This window comes from Delphinapterus leucas, chromosome 2, assembly GCF_059928025.1.
Source record: "Delphinapterus leucas isolate spDelLeu-1000000601 "Yukka" chromosome 2, BTC_Dleu_Yukka2, whole genome shotgun sequence".
NCBI classification, from domain to species: Eukaryota; Metazoa; Chordata; class Mammalia; order Artiodactyla; family Monodontidae; genus Delphinapterus; species Delphinapterus leucas.
This window is the reverse complement of record NC_143130.1, coordinates 96,359,886-96,377,039: the sequence shown is the minus strand read 5'-3', so window position 1 is coordinate 96,377,039 and position 17,154 is coordinate 96,359,886. Positions and strand designations below refer to the sequence as shown.

The 17,154-nt window shown below is 47.1% G+C and overlaps 1 protein-coding gene across 1 annotated transcript in view; it reads right to left on the bottom strand.

Annotated features, from left to right (window-relative positions):
• EHD4 (EH domain containing 4) overlaps positions 1–17,154 on the bottom strand; it is an 88,410-nt gene that overhangs the window by 36,828 nt on the left and 34,428 nt on the right. The window contains exon 3 of the mRNA XM_022587385.3: positions 11,228–11,325. Within this exon, the coding sequence (XP_022443093.1) occupies positions 11,228–11,325 (98 nt within the window). The remainder of the gene's footprint in view (positions 1–11,227; positions 11,326–17,154) is intronic.

The window sequence follows — 17,154 nt, the reverse complement described above, 5'->3', positions numbered from 1 at the left end:
AAATCGTTTTTTATTTAAAAGTCTAGGTTGGTTTAAAGTCTGGGTAGAAGCAGTCATTTCTCACGATCGAGTATGCATTTAAGGTATTAACAAAAACTAAAGATATCTTCCAGGGCTTGGCAAATGCCATTCTGAGTCACGGTCATGACGCACTCACAGCAGGGGCAGCAGGAGCCACACTCATGGTGTGGAATTTCCTGTGGCACTGGCGGAAAAGGAGTCTGAATGTGTTTGTCAGCAAACTTCCCCGAAACAAAAAGAAAGCAGGATTTCCTGTTGGAGGCCCAAGAAGCGAGTGATGTCCAGGACCTCACGACCCAACCTCAGACTGGCCTTAGCTCTGGCCAGAAAACAGGGTCTGCCAACACATTCATCAGCACTCAGCCCCAGGCACTGGGGATGCACCCTTTTCTGTTGCTGCCAAATTCAAACAAAGCTCAGAGACAAGTCATTGAGCTCAAGCTCTAAATATAAAAATGGCTTCATGATCCGAGCCTGTGGACATAAGCAAGTTCTACTCCTCAGAATTCCTACAGAATTCTCTACCATGTCATCCTCTACCTCATACTCCTCAGTATTCCACGCAGCCTCCAGGATAAACCCAGTCTCCTGACGTGTGCATCCACCCGCCACATACACACACTCCAGCCACAGGCATGACTCACATTCCTCCAAAGGGTTCTGAGCTCACACATCTTCCCGTTCTTGCAACCTCCTTCCATTGTCTCGAGGAGAATAACAATAGTTAGGGGAGCCAGGTTATCTTTCCCTTGACTGTGCACCAGACAGGTACCGTGACAAGATGTCACATCAACTCACTTTATCCTCACCTCATCCTGTACGGCCCTAACCTTGCGGGTTGATGAACTCACGCATTTACCTGCAGTCTCTGATCAAGAAGAGCTGCATCATAAGGTCTGACATACAGATCAATGAAATAGAATTGAGAGTCCAGAAATAAACCTCCACATTTATAGCCAACTGATTTTCAATAAGGGTGCCAAGACAATTCAGTGGGGAAAGTACTGTCTTTTCAACAAATGGTGCTGGGACAACTAGATACACACATGCAAAAGAATGAAGTTGGGCCCTAAAGTCACACCATATACAAAAATTAACTTAAAATGGATTAACGACCTAAATGTAAGTGCTAAAACTATAAACCTCTTAGAAAAATATAGGAGTGAATTTTCATGAGCTTGGGTTAGGACAAAAGCACAAGTGGCAAAAATTTAAACAGATAAATCAGACTTCATTAAAATTAAGAACTTTTAATGCTTCAGGTTAGACCATAAAGAAAGTGAAAAGACAACCCAGAAAATGAGACAAAATATTTGCAAGTCATATATTTGACTAGTACATACGACATATAAAGAATGTTAAAACTCGGGCTTCCCGGGTGGCGCAGCGGTTAAGAATCCGCCTGCCAATGCAGGGGACACGGGTTCGAGCCCTGGTCCGGGAAGATCCCACATGCCACGGAGCAACTAAGCCCGTGTGCTATAACTGAGCCTGTGCTCTAGAGCCCGCGAGCCACGACTATTGAGCCTGCATGCCACAACTACTGAAGCTCACATGCCTAGAGCCCGTGCTCCGCAACAAGAGAAGCCACCGCAATGAGAAGCCCGCACACCGCAACGAAGAGTAGCCCCTGCTCGCCACAACTCGAGAAAGCCCGCACACAGCAACGAAGACCCAACGTAGCCAAAAATGAAAATAAATTAATTAATTAAAAAAATAAAGAATGTTAAAACTCAACAATTAAAAGACAAATAATCCAATTAAAAACGGGCAAAGCCTCTATATATACATTTCTTCAAAGAAAATACAGAAGTGGCCACAACGCACATGAAAAGATGCTCAACATCATTAACCATTAGAGAAATGCAAATTGAAACCACAGTGAAATACCCCTTCATACCTATGAAGATGGCTCTAAGCAAAATGACAGTGTTGATGAGAATGTGGAGAAACTGGAAGCCTCGTACACTATTGGTGTATGAAAATATAAAATGATGCTGTCACTTTGGAAAACAGTCTGGCAGTTTCTCAAAACATTAAATACTGAGTTACCATATGATTCAGCAATTCTGCTCCTAGGTTTATACCCAAGAGAATCAAGAACATACGTTTTCTCACTCTCTTTTGTTTTTGCCTGCGCCCTGCGCCATGTGGGATCTTAGCTCCCCGACCAGGGATCAAACCCACCCACGGCCCCTGCAGTAGAAATGCAGAGCCTTAACCACTGGGCTGCCAGGGAAGCCCCAAGAATGCACATTTTCACAAAAACTCATACATGAATGATCGTAGCAGCATTATTCAAAATAGCCAAAAAAGTGCAAACAACCCAAATGTTCACCAACTTATGAATGAATAAAAAGTGGTACAGCTGTACAATGGAATTTTTATTCAACCATAAAAAGGAATGAAGCACTGTTTGACTCAGATGAACCTTGAAAACATTAAGCTAAGTGAAAGGAGCCAGACACAAGGGCCACATGCTGTATGATTCCATTTATATGAAATGTCCAGAGTAGGTAAATCCAGAGACAGAAGGTAGATTAGTGGTTGCCAGGGTCTGGGGGGAGGAGAATGGGTAGCGATTGCTAATGAGGACAATGTTTCTTTTTGGGGTGATGAAAATTTTCTAAAATTCATTGTGGTGATGGTTGCACAACTCTGTAAATATACAAAAACAAACAAACAAACAAACAAACCCACTGAATTGTTCAGAGAGAGAGAGAGAGAAAATGCAGATTTTTTAAAAAAGGGGAAGAAGAGTCCCTTCCCTTAGCAGCTTTGCTGACAGCCTACTTCCCATACTCCACTTCTTGTTCAGAACTCCTGTAAGGCACAGGGTCAGAGTGGCTTGTTTGCAGGTCCATCCACCCCAGCCAAGGGTGTGCACCAGGGCCAGGGGCTGTGCCTCATTCCTTTTGAATCCAGGACAGTGCTTGGCACCCAGCAGGCAATCAATATAAATGTGTGTTGAATGAATAGTCTCTAGCACGCCCCTACTATTACCCACTGCTTTTTCTACCATCACTTCTAAAATAAAGGAGTGCCAGAAAGATCACACACACAATATCTGTCCATTATTTTAAAATTCTTTTTCCACCAAATATTTTTTAAACCAGATGATCAACTAGTGTTGTCCCTTTTCCACTTCGAGAGAGACATGTGATTTCAAAAGTTAAAAGCTAATTATCAATAAAACGACCGAGGTACGGGGAAAAAAGGTAAAAACACTTAGCCAAACACAGCATATTCAGTCCCTGACCAACAAATTCCACATTTCAAATAACTTGACAAAAATTTCCCCTACTTTGAGACAGAAGACTTTAAGAGGCAAGAAACCAGTACCAACCAATATTAAATTCAGCCTTTGAAAACTCTGGCCTGTACCACCACCACCACATTGAGATGGTGAGAGTAATAATAACAGCTAACATTTACTGAGCACTTACTATGTGCTAGGTTGGGTATTATTTTCTGCTTTCTAGGTATTAACTCAGTTACAACAGCATTATGTGGTAGGTACTATTATTACCCTCATTTCCCACAGAGATTCACAACTTTCCCAAGGCTGCATGGCTGGTAGATGGCTGAGCTAAACTGGAACCCAGGAAGTCCAATTCTCCTGCCCGCGTGTTTCTCGCTATATGACATAGGACAGCCCACAGGGACTTCAGTCCCTTGACTGGACCTAGGAAAGCAACATGTTTGACTCTGGGTTTACAGACTGAATAGTGTAGGTTCTAAAAAAAGGCCTCAGAAAAAAACATGAATATGCAGGAATTGAAATCCATGCGTGAATATCTGATACTTGAAAGTCTATTCTTTTATATATCCTTTATGTATCAGGTGGAAAATATCTGAATAGACAACATGGTCAGTCAAAACCTGCAAAACCTTGACCTGCCTACCTCTGCAAGGCCGCCGCCTTCTGAACTTTCAGCCACAGGCCTCCGCCACCTTCCGAGACTGTGGTCCTCCCACCTCACCCCTTCTCATTGAGCTCAATGCCTTATCTATTTCCTTCCTGGCACTCATCACTATTTACAATGATTTTATTCATTTGTTTACCTGCTTTTCTTGTCTGACTCTCCCATCAGAATGTAAATTCCATAAGGGCAGTGACCATGTCCATCTTTTTTGCCTAGTGTTTGTTGAATGGATAATAATTCTCTGTGTAGGTGACAGCTTTCTTTCAGAACAATTTGGTGCATCAGTGACTGGCTGGATGACCACACTAGGCTGTAGCAACTCCAAGGCAGGGGCGGTACCTTGTTCATCTTTATGCTCCCAATTCCTAGCTTAGTACCTGGCACACAGGAGCTCATTGCATCTCGACTGAACTTGTTCATTAATGAACTGCTGTCAACGTGGCGGGCAGTCTCTATTGGAGTACCTCAAGGCTCCACCTTGGGTCCTGTCTGCTCAACTTCTGGATCCAAGGGCGATGGTAGAAGGGCATGCTGATGAAGCCTGGGGATGCCTTAAAGTTGGGAGGAGCTGCAGTGGACAGGGAGAGGAGCTAAGAGAGCCTGAACAGTCGTAAACCCAAAACCCCAGAAACAAAACAAAAAATTAAGAAACCCTGTACCCAGGGTGGGAGGAGGGAGAATTAGATGAAGATAGTCAAAAGGTAAAAAATTCCAGTTATAAGATAAATAACTACTAGTGATATAATGTACAACATGATAGAGATAATTAACACTGCTGTATGTTATAAATGAAAGTTGAGTTCTCATCACAAGGAAAAGAATTTTTTCTATTTCTTTAATGTTGTATCTGTGTAAGATGATGGATGTTCATTAAACCTATTGTGTAACCATTTCATGATGTATGTAAGTCAAATCCTTATGTGGTACCCCTTAAGCTTATACAGTGCCATATGTCAATTCTATCTCAATAAAACTGAAAAAAACCCAAAAAACAAAAAACCACCCTGTACCAACCACAGGATGGGAAGGCAGGGACAGGAGTAGCACCTATAATGAGGGTCACATGTCCAGTGAGCTCAGGTGACCGCAGTCTGAGATGCTGGGATGGTCCTGAGCCGTGTCTGTATTGGGTGGTGGTGAACAGAATGAAGGAGGGGATAGTGCTGCCTCGACTCCCCCTTTATTTAATGATTATTTCTACTCTTATTTATAATACTACCCAAGGAAGGCCTGAACTTCTCCTGGGGTACTCGGCAGGCATGGCAGGCCCCCGTCAGAAACTCTGTGAAGTCCAGCCTTGGGCTGTGTGGTCCACCTGAAGTACAGGAAGCACCTGCCGTAACCACCTGGCCCTGGGAGCCACTGGCCTCTTCAGCCTCCAGCTCTCAGCTCTCCAGGTGCTTCTCAGAAGAGCCTCTGCTGCTGTTGGACCTGGCTAATATCTCGCTCCAAGCCTTCTCACTCTTCTAGGGAAAAAGACTCATTCCTCCGTGTATGTGTGTTTTCCGCTCTAGTCCTCCCTGTTCCCAAAGCACAAGAGGGGAAGACACTCTTATCTGGACCTTTCTAAATGATCTCTCTCCTGTCTTGCACAGCCTTCAAAATCCGGTCTTTTGTCTTTCAAGCTCAAGAAACGTGTCAGGTAGGTGTGTTTGGACTTTCCTGATTACAGTTTTCGTCATCACTATTTTTTTAGCATCTTTAATGATTACCAGTTGGATTTCCATTCCCTGTTTCCTCTTCTGTCAATTCTTTTGTGATGTTATGTTTGGGCACCTCCACTGTGTTGGCATATCCTTGAAATGACCTGCTCACATGTACCTGTCCGTATTCAGATGCCTTTTTTATTCTTGAGTGCTTTCCTTAATGCTACCAAAATCAGGAGGACATAAGGATGTCTATATGTAAATGTTAAGACATTAATCAATGATTTTGAAGCTAATGTTATGGCCTGTTACGTTATTTGAAGCACAGTTAGATCTCTTCTGTTTCATTCATTATCATCATTGATGGCTTTTACTAGCAGGACATTTTCTGCCCTTCTATTTTTCACTGTCTTCTCAGTTCTATTCACTGATTTATAATGAGAAAGGCTTATAGAGAGAAGGGCTTAAACATCAGAAGAAGATGCCCTTAGACTTTCATTTGACAAGCTGCTGGTCCTAGGTCCTAGGTCCGACCTGCTGGTAGATCTGTTGGAAAATTCAGATCAAGAGTTTTTTTCTTCTAGAGTTATTTAAATTTTTAAAAGGGAAAAATTGTACTATTTTTGTTATCAAAGTCAAGTCTGTTGAAGGCTACACAAAACCTCATGCTCTCAGGAAACCACAGGAATAATTACTTGCTGCTAAAATAGCACCTTCCAAATGCTTATGTGCTAAGTAGATGGACAAGTACACCAGCTGCCACATTAGAATTTTTCACAGTCTTCTCCTTGTCAGACAGGGACGTTATAATTGCAGCCAGAACCCAGAGGTTTGTACCGTGCAGTTGGGAACACACTTGTGTTCATGCCAAGTCCAGAAATAAATCCTAGATGATGTTTAGGTTCAGCACGACATTAACAGTATTTTAGGAAGCAAACAGTTCAGGAGCCGGAATAATAAGAGATTGGGAATGAAAATAAGGATGTGTGGATAAATGTGCTCTTTTCTTATCACGTAGAGTCAAAAATCTGGACGCCATCATCAGGGCAAAGGACGTTCTCAAGACTGAACCTGGTCAGATTTCACCCACCCAGTTCAAGAAAATAACTTAGAAAATCTTAAGAACTCAAACATTTCTTTATTGGCTACAAGAAAAGAATCAAGAAAAGCTTGTAGGAATTTTAGGTAGCTCTTACTTCAGTAGAATAAAGTTACTATTAAAAATATATCAGAATAGTTTAATTCCTGCTTGATGGGAATTCTCTATGTCAGGCAAGAAAACTACAAGTTAGTATCTAAGCTCACCCTTCTGTTCCTAAAGATTTTCTGTTAACTATAATTAAACCAAGGAACGTCAGAAGGGTAATGGGTTTCTATATGGAGTAGTATACTAAAAATTGCTTCAAAATCAATTACTCTAGGGGGTTTTATTTATAGAACTCCCAAAGAGGAGATTTAGACAACATTTACTCCCCTCCAATGCTGACTATGCATTCTTGTTTCACTCTGGAGCATAGAGCAGGGACCTGACTTCCAGGGTCCATGTTAAGGACCTGCTGATGAGAAGGCTGTACTGAGACACATTCTAATTGGTAAAGGTCACTTCTAACATAAGAGTGGGTTTGCCATGTTTTGCCTCAAACTGAACACCCCAAAATACGAATCATCATGTAGAAATGTCAACTGTTTCTTCTGGTCACCTATGACTTTGGCCAAGAGAAGAGCAATGTCCTCCGTGTAATCACACTTGCCCCCTCTACTCAGCACAGAGTAAAAAGGAAGCAGGCTTATGACGTCACGAGAGAGAAGAATGAACAAGGAAGAAGGGAGCCACAGGTAAGGGGAGGCACGTGACTGAACCCGGGTTCAGGATTCCTTCCTGGAGATATACCCTCACTAGGCCATCTGGTTCCCAGAGCTCGGGGTACCTGGGCAGTTCCCTGGGGGTGCCCAAGGGCTGCCAGTGATGACGAGGCCAGCTCCCCAGCTTAGGTCCCTCCTTCCCTGTTCGACCACCAGCAAAGTAGCACGACGCTCCACTGCCCCACCTGCCATCTGCCTCATCCCATGCAGATGGGGAGAACTCTGAGTGTGATGCAGTCAGCAGGTCTTCTTGGGGGTGCTCTGCAGTCACCCCATGCTCATCACCTCCTCCTGTAGCTGCACTGTCTGCCCAGCGTGTGCTCAGCCAGGGCTGCACAACCCTGCAGGCTAGAGGGTGGACTAGGTCCACACAGCAGCGTCAGCCTGCAGCCACTGCCTGAAGGACACATCCCCTCAGCTTGTTCTCCAAAAGCAGCACCTCGTTAACAGCTTTTACTCTGTCCAATCCCCGGACGTCAAGCCTGGTTGCCCATCTGCCCAGCAGCTGGGGAAAGAATTCTTACCATCGCTGTTAGGCTCCGCTTTCCCAGAGGAGCGAGGGCGAGGGGTTCCCTAGTCAGGGCTGGGCTCCTGTCTGTGCAGGACTGTGTGCAGGTTTAACTTAGCAAGTCCTAAATGAAGAGCACGCTGTAGACACACAGCAAGGGCTCAATACCTGGGGGCTGTTCTCATACTGCTATTGTGAATACACACTTCAAGGAGACGCTACATGTGTAAGGGGGACCTGCTTGATGAGACTCTGCCTGCTGAGGGTTAACCCATCAACTGCACTAAGGCACAAGAGGAGGGGCAGCAGCTGCCCCCTTCCTCTTTCACAGACGAAACACCCGTCAGGGAGGCAAAGCCCCACCAATAAGGTCAGTGGCGGATGTTTCAAATGTTCTGTGGGGTCACAGTTTGTCCCCGTGCCTCATCCAGTGTTGACACAGATGACTGGCGAAGGTGGTGTTGTGATTTAGGAGCTGGAGGGATGGAAGCAGACAGGAGCGTGTGTGAGAATGCAGCGCTGTTTGCAACAGTTTAAGCTGAAGCAGCTTTAAAACAGTACACATTCTTTGGGGTTAATATTCTTTGGGGTTGAAACTGTCAGCTAAGTGACTCCAACCAGCCACGGTGCCCGAACGCGGTACAGCACCTAAGCCTGGGGACCCTGGCCACAGTGCCCGGTGCTGCCATTGTTTGCCGCTCTGGGTCCTTCCCCATCGGCTGCTGTCTGTCAGGGCGGCAGGGACCAGCTGACTGGTTGGAACCATATGCGCTATTTCTGGGCATAGCATGTGAAGAAGGACATGCCACAGTAAGTCAGGATATGAGTCAGTTATTATAAAGTGTTAAAAAGAACTGTCTTCAAAGCATCCTGAGAGCATTACACCACGCTAACTACTCTGAAGGAGCTATAGGTTGAAAGACACTTAGAATCACTAAGCCCAGGAGAAACCCTGAAGAACATGGATGATTAACATTGGTCAAAGGCCTGCCAATGAAAAGGAATGGATAAGGCTGAAGCTAAAATCCAGAGGTCCTAAAATTTAGAGGCAAAAAGAAAATTTCCAGGACCACATATATCTCCGGCATACTTCCATCAGACATGCAGAAGCAGTGGAAACATAGGCAGCTTGAAAAAGCTGTGGGACGTGGGTTTGCTTTATTTTCCTTTTAAAATAAAACACTGTATTTTCAGAGCAATGTTTAATGGGGCCAAATTAATGGTCCTAAATTGGTTTTTAAAAAAATCTATTGGCACCGAGGTGTAAAGATACACAAAAGATGTCTCTCTGGAGTGCTGTCTGCAAGAGGGAAAAATTATTAACCACACGACATCCACAAATCAGTTAAATAAATGACGTTATGCCCCTTTGATAGAACCTAAGCAGCTGTCAAAAGGAATAAAGTAATTTAAATATACTGGCATAGAATGACCCGTGATAGCTGTTATGGCAAAAAATCAAGCTGCAGCAAATGTGCATGGCAATCTCATTTTTGTCAAAAAAGGTATGTTTGTATATGCAGAAGAAAAAGTCACTAAGGGGCTTCCCTGGTGGCGCAGTGGTTGAGAGTCTGCCTGCCGATGCAGGGGACATGGGTTCGTGCCCCGGTCCGGGAAGATCCCACATGCCGCAGAGCGGCTGGGCCCGTGAGCCATGGCCGCTGAGCCTTTGCGTCCGGAGCCTGCTCTCCGCGACGGGGAGAGGCCACAGCGGTGAGAGGCCCGCGTACCGCAAAAACAAAAACAAAAACAAAAGTCACTAAGGAGCTGGAGAAAACCATTTACAACTGTTATTTGTGGCTTTTTCTACAAGTGCAATGTTCTTGGAGGCCTCAGGGAGGCCTAATGGCCCACTAAGTCCCTGAACGAATGGGTGAAGGCTCAGCACGGTAGTTGGAGGCTGCAAAATCAGCATTTCTCAGATGGCATGAGAAGAGAGAGCTTACAGACATGGGGAGCCCTTTCTTTAACCCTGTCACGGGACCTCTGCTTTCTAGCTCCCAGGTGTGTCCTAGGGCCTGTGTAACGTTCTTTGGCTTCAGGAGTGGGGCAGTTCACTGGCTGGCCATAACCCCACTGCTCCTGTTCAGGGGCTGTAAAGAGTTACCAGTGAGAAGTGACAGCAGCAACGCATCCACTCCAGCCTCTCCCTCCCAGCAAAGCCTCCAGGAACTGTCCTCTGTTTCAAGGGCCAGGGCGAGGGAACTTGACCTGCCACTGGGACCACAGGAATCCATCCTAGTGCCCTCCCTGTCAGGAATTTCCTCTCTGTAAGTAAACAGTCCTCTGGTCTGCTCCCAACAGCCCCTTTACCGAGAAGGTGGGGGAGACCGCAGGCCCATCTATTTAACCACAGTGCACGGGTCTGGAAACAGTACTGCCTCAGCCTTGTGTTGTGAAGGCTGAAGAAGCCCAGACGTCACTGTTCTTCACAAGCGTTTTCTATTCTCCACAAATCTCCTCTGAATGCCTTATTGTCTCTCCTTTCCCATCCCAGAGCTTCCCTTAGGTAATTCCTATTCATCCTCCAGATTCCGGCTCCGACGTCTCTTCCTCTGGAGAGCCTTTCCCAACACGCCAAGGCCAGATATCCTCCTTACACTCTGATAGACAGTCCCCATCGCACAGTGAGTATCCCAGCTCTTGTTCTCTATGTATTTCCGTGATAACGAAACTAATGTCTGTTTTCCTCGTTAGAACACAAGCTCCTCCAGGGCAGAAACTGCACCTGTTCTTTCTGCATCCCCAGTGCGCGGTACAGCGTCTGGCACCAAGCAGATAGCAATAAAGGCTCACTCAATAGAAGGCTGCTGCAGAGGAGACTGGGGTGGAATACACGGCACTGGGGGAGGGAGGAAGAGCAGCTGGGAGGGCTCTCTCCTTTGCGGTCACTAGCTGGCCTTCTTTATTTTTTGTCATGTGTCCAAGTGAGTGGTCAGCAAGTGGTCCCCTCTTAAAGTCTGAAGATTTATGTGAGGTGGGCACTAGTATTACATGACAGTATTTAAAGGAATTAAGAGGTTATGGCTAAGGCTCCAGAAAGTTTCTCAGTTGAAAGAGCAGAACTTCTGACCATATGACTTCCTGGTTATTTCCTGGGACCTCTTTAGCTCTGGACCCCGGGGCTACCCAGGGATGCTGGGGGTGCCCTGGAGGATGGATAGAATACAACAGGGGCAGAAATCCTCTGCCAACATCAGAGAAAGACTCAGCCAGCCCCGGGTGAGGGGTGGGGGGCCCGGAAGGGCAGGGTGGGCACTGACCTCGGCTGATGCGCTGCTTCTCCCCAGACAGGATGCCGGGGCTGTCGATGATGCTGATGCTTTTCAGGACCTGATTGGGCAGCTGGGAGCACATGAATCTGGAAGAAAGGGATCAAAGGTGGGATCAGAACCTGCACGTTGCAGAGTGCTCTAACCTCGGAGCTCCTTGGCCTCTCCTGGCTACTGACATCTTCTGAAAAGCGGGGGCTTAGAGGAGACTGATGGCACCTCCACTGGAGACTAGATGCTGGTTCACAGGGCAGCTATTGGAGGGTGGCCGGGCACCGGATGCTCCCTACCACCAGATCCCTTACTGTTAATTTTATTTTAGCTAACGTTTATTGAACACAGGTATTTTACAAACATCATCTCATTTGTTCCTCATATTAATCTCATGAGGAAGGCAACACTGTTTACCTCCGGGAGGTTATGTAACTTGCTCAGGGTCACTCAGAGCTAAGCTTTAAACCCAGGTCGGTGTGACTCCAAAGGCCACCAGCCCCACCCGCCCCTCCTCTATCCTGCTCCTTAGACAAACGTCCCAGACTTTTCCTCCCCGGGAATCCCATGCTTCCTTCAGGGTCACTGCCCCACTGGGCTGGGGTATCCCAAGCTCTGTCCAGCCCCTGTCACTCCCTAACGTGACAGCGGAGGTACTAGGGCCTGTTTTCACTGTCCGATGCCCCAGGGACATGCTATGGCTCCAGGCTCAGGGTGGGGCAAGCACCTGTGGACAACACCCCAAATCCTCCAGGTGCTTCGGTGCCCTAAGAGTGGACAAAGGGGCAGGGGTAGGCAGGGCCCTGGCCAAGCATCTCCCAGCCTCCTTCCTTGTCCATCACCTTCCCGATACCACCTCCTCCTTCTCATCCCCACCCCTCTGCTGTGGTTCCTGTCGGCTGCCCTGGCGTTGGCCTTGGAAGCAGAGTGAAGTGGCAGGAAAATTGTGGCCTGTGCGTCAGCAGACCTGGGTTCAGGTTCAGCTCATCCTTTGCCAGTAACTTGCCTGGGACCCTGGGCAAGGGCTTCCCCATTCTGGGCCTCAGTTTTCTCATGTGTCAATGGAGACACTTGGACCACGGGTTGGCGAGGTTCTTTTAGCTTTAACACGGTGTAACTCTAGAGGACCAGAGGGAAATGCTTTGCTACTTCCACCCCAGGCAACCTGGGGGGATCTCTGTTAGGCACTGTGTATGTTTTAAGGCAGAAACTAGAGTGTCTCTCCTTCTCCTATATTGTAAATGGCTAACTTTGGTATCTGTGTGGGCAAAAGGCTTGAAAATCCTTGGGGAAAGCTCAGTTCTTCCATTCAGTGGAAAAGGTGGGATTACTCAGAAAGTAAATATGCTGGGAATGCAGGAGAGGGAGGCCTGCCTGGCCCTCACAGCACATGTGGACAGCACAGCCCCCGGGCAGGCGTGGGCAGCCCTGAGAGAGACATGCAATTACTGACATTGCAAATGAACTTTCACTGAAGGTGCTCGGGGCAAGTTTCTCAGATATTGTTTCCCACATTTTCAAGTCATCCCAGGAAGGCGTAGGAATGATAACTATGATCGTTTTGCAGCTGGAAAAGTGGAAGCACAGAGCAGTTACGACATGTGAGGCCATGCTGCTAATGCGTGGCTGGCTGGAGACTGCAGCCTGGTATTCCTGATGTCAGGTGAGTAGAACTCAACCCGTAAAGTTAAAAACCTCATAACATTAAAAATAAGGGGTCAAGTTAATTTATGAGAAGCCCCTCATTTCTGATTTTCTCCTGCCCCTCCACCTTTATAAACCCCACTGCCCAACACTCAGACAGCAGATCTGTGAGAATGAAGTGCACCGGGATCACTACACATTCTCTGTAAGTTCACAGAGCAAAAAACGCCATATTCAAGTCTCTAGATTGGGGTAGGAACAGAGTTCTGAGCACATCTGTGGTGGACTGCATTTCTTGTGGTAATTAGGTCTCTTATCATAGTCCCATCCTTTTTATCAGAAGGCTCAAGACATCTAGCAATGCTGAGAAAACTGCACATATGTGAAACTTTTTCACAAAGTATTCCCGTGAGAGGCAGACCTTTTTCCGGAACCACAAGCTCACACTTGATACCAATTTTTCCAAAACACAAAACCCTTGGATTCTAATGTGAAGTTAACAGAGGGATTCAAAATTTAGAAACCATCCACTCCCTCCATACAAAGAGACAAGGTTTCAACAACTCCCATGCCTCCTGACGTGACAGCAGAGACAAAATGTGTAAGCCACAAAACAAGATGGTCTGATGTGGTGACATCACCACGCAACATACAGGGAGCAGGCCCAGGGCCAAGAGGGATGACTGCAGACAAAAGAGGGGAGGGGAAGGGGAGGGGAAGGGGGAGGGGGGAGAAAAGAAGAGGGAGGGGAAGGAGGATGGGGGAGGGGGGAGGAGTGGGAGAGGGGAGGGGGGAGGAGAGGGGGAAGGTGAGGAGGAGGGGAGGAGGAGGGGAGGAGGGAGGGGAGGGGGGGAGGGGAGGGGAGGAGGAGGGGAGGGGAGGGGAGGAGGAGGGGAGGGGAGGGGAAGGGGGAGGGGAGAGAAAAGAAGAGGGAGGGGAAGGAGGAGGGGAGCAGGAGTGGGAGAGGGGAGGGGAGGAGGAGGGGAGGGGGAGGGTGAGGAGGAGGGGAGGGGGAGGGGAGGAGGAGGGGAAGGGGAGGAGGAGGGGGAGGGGGAGGGGGAGGGGACGGGGAGGGAAGGGGGAGGGGGAGGGGAGGGGGAGGGGAGGGGGAGGGGGAGGGGGAGGGGGGAGGGGGAGGGGAGGGGAGGGAAGGGAAGGGGGAGGGGAGGGGTGGGGAGGGGGAGGAGGAGGGGGGAGGGGAGGAGGAGAAGGAGGGGGAGGGGGAGGAGGAGGGGAGGGGAGGGGGAGGGGAGGAGAGGGGGAGGGGAGGGGGAGGGGGAGGGGAGGGGGAGGGGAGGAGGAGGGGAGGGGGAGGGGGAGGAGGAGGGGGCTCTCCAGGGGCACCCCGAGAGAGGGTGACAGGGGTTTTGTGTGCAGAGCTGGACTTTGCACAGCCTGCCCAGCATGTGTGTGGGGGAGGTGGGGAGGTGGGCAAAGGAGCACAGGGCACAGTCAGCTTTCAGACCCCTGTGTGGGGGCATGGCCCACACTCTAGGGGTTAGAACCACACATACGTTTTCTTAAATGGTTGTACTATAATCAGAAAAAACCCTAATGCAATGCTGTTATAGCAATCTTATCTTCCTTTGATGTTCCATGAAAGGAAGGTGAAAAGTGGGTTATTTATCGGATATAACACAGCCTTGGGGCAGGCCTTTCCCAGTGATATGTCTGCTGCAATGTTTCCAAGCACAGATTTGCTGTCCCAAGATGGATTTCCTACTTCTTTCAGAGGGACTAACAAGCACAAAGTGTACCCGTGCCTTGCCTTCTACATTTCATGTGAAATACGCACAAGTGCCAGTTAAGCCCAGGAGCCTCATGTAAGCTTTATGAAATATGTCCCTCACCCAGGGCTGGCTTGATATATTTTATTTTTGATAAAAGGAGAGGAGGAGGGGATCGAACCCTACATTGGACCCGAATTCCCCGTCACCCCACAACCAAGGAAGGCTTGGGGTAGCAGAGAGGGGGTGAGAAAACGAATGGTCTGGGCTATAAGGTCTCAGGCCGGTGGCTAGAAGTCCTGCGGCACAGTAAGACAAGGAGGTAAGGGGATTTCAGTTCCTAAAATCACCTTCAAACACTAACATTCCAACTCAATGGTCAACATTTTAAAAGAGCCAGGCAGTAGCTTAATAGTGATGTGATTTCCAGTGCAGTGATACCCAGTAGTTGCAGCAATGATCAAATGACACAGGCATCCACTGACCACTTACTGTGTGCCAGGCACTGTCCTAAGCGCTTTCCATTAACGCACTCAATCATGGCCACAACCTTCAGCAGTGGGGCTGTGTGCCTCCCTTCTACAAAGGATGAGACTGGGGTGGAGGGGAGCAAATCTGGCCACCCCGAAAATGTGTCTCATTGGCATGAGGATTAATTTAGGCTGATTATTTTTAAGGCCCAGAAAGACTCAGGAAGAATCTTTGACCTCCCCTCTCACTGCCTAAGGAATGTAGACAGAGGACCTGTTCCAGGAAGGGAGCTGTCACCAGAGATAAACACAGTATGAACTAGCTGAGTATATGGGGGGAACCTCGCAAAGTCCATTTGTTAAAACTCCTCTCTGTGTCCCATTGTCTCTGCATGGCCCAGCAAACATTTGTTTACCAAACATTATTTTCCAGCTCCATGTCAATTGCCTTCTTCCCCTTACAGGTTCCAAACCACTACCCCCCACATCCTCTTTTGTCTTTAACTGAAGATGGTATTTAAGGTGAGGGCTTCAGCCATCTGGGGGAGTTAGTTACTCGGTTTTCCTGGATCTCTCCCATGTATACACGTAATTAAATTTTTGTTTGATTTTCTTCTGGTAATCTGTCTCATGTCAACTTAACTCTTGGACCAGCCAGAAGAACCCAGAAGGGTGGAGGAAAATCTCTTCCTCCCCAACAAGGGCACAGAAGGGTCACATGCCATAACTTGCCAAGTCAAATAGCTGGTAGGGGAGGGAGCTGGGATGCGAACCTGGCAGTTCTGACCCCAGTCCGGCTCTTAACTGTTAGGCTGCTACTGCCATTTCATGCATTTGAATCACCGCTGTTTATCTTTATCAACAGAAGGCAACATCCTAAAATAAAGGAGTGACATGCCATAGCCCTGGAATTCCCCACCAAAGAGGCCCCTTTGTGTGACCTGCTCTCAATCCATTGGTGGAGGGTGGAGCAGTGACCGGGAAGCAGAAGATCTGGTTCTTGGCCGTCTTCTTTCTCACTCACCTCTTAGCCTTGGTCAAGTCTCTGAGCAATTCTACCAGCCTGAGGACTCCCAGGTTGTCTTTAGGTTCAAATAAACCTAAGCTTACAATGGAAGAGAGTATGGAGCTGTTTTTGCCCCAGTTCACTTTACTGATAAGAGTAAGATCAGAGAGATTACACAACTTCCTAAACTGGCAGAGTGAATAGCACCCAATATGCAAAAAGACTTTGACAACTAACCTGTAATAACCAATTATTATTACATGGTCCTACCACAAAGACCTGATCTAAACTTCTACTGCCTATGAGGAATTTAATTTCACATCCAGACTATGAAAAGCCCATGGTTACCCCTTAGACTGAGTCTTATGGAACTACCACTTTTACAAGCAAAAAGATGGTTGAATATTGGCAATTCCATGCAGTTCGACCTAAACACAGACTTTTCTCAATCAAACCTCCCTCTCCCAACCACCACAGGGGAAAAAGCTGGTTTTCTGGGATGACAGGACCAGGGCTGTGCAGGCAGCTGCCAACAAAGAACAATGGCTTGATGATCCAGGAGCCACCACAAATCCTGAGGTTAAAGATTAACGGGAGGGGCTTCAGGGAGTTTATTACGGATAAGCACACCACAAAACCCAAAACAAAACACCCTCCACCCCTAACCAGTTAATCTCTCATGTTTAAAAAAAAAAATTAGTTTTGCTAGTGAATCAAGAGTGATTCTTGGCAAGAGCCTATTTTCTTTAATTTCTGCGGCTAAATTATATGGAGCCAGCATGTGTGTGGACCGATGCTGTTTACTTGTATTAAATCAGTTCTTTAAAAAATCCCAATGGTACTAAGTGACTATGTAATATTCACAGTCCAAAAAAAGTCTATTGAATGAAGCCTCATTCAGTTACATAGAGGTAACGATAAGTCCAAAAATACATATATATATTCTATTATTGCTAAATCATTATGCACATTTAAGACAGTGGAGTTTTTTTGTGTTGGTTTTTTTATTGGTTTGTTTTTTATCACACCATCACCACCATCAGGCCTGGCTAAAATGACAGGAGCATTGGAAGTACTGTT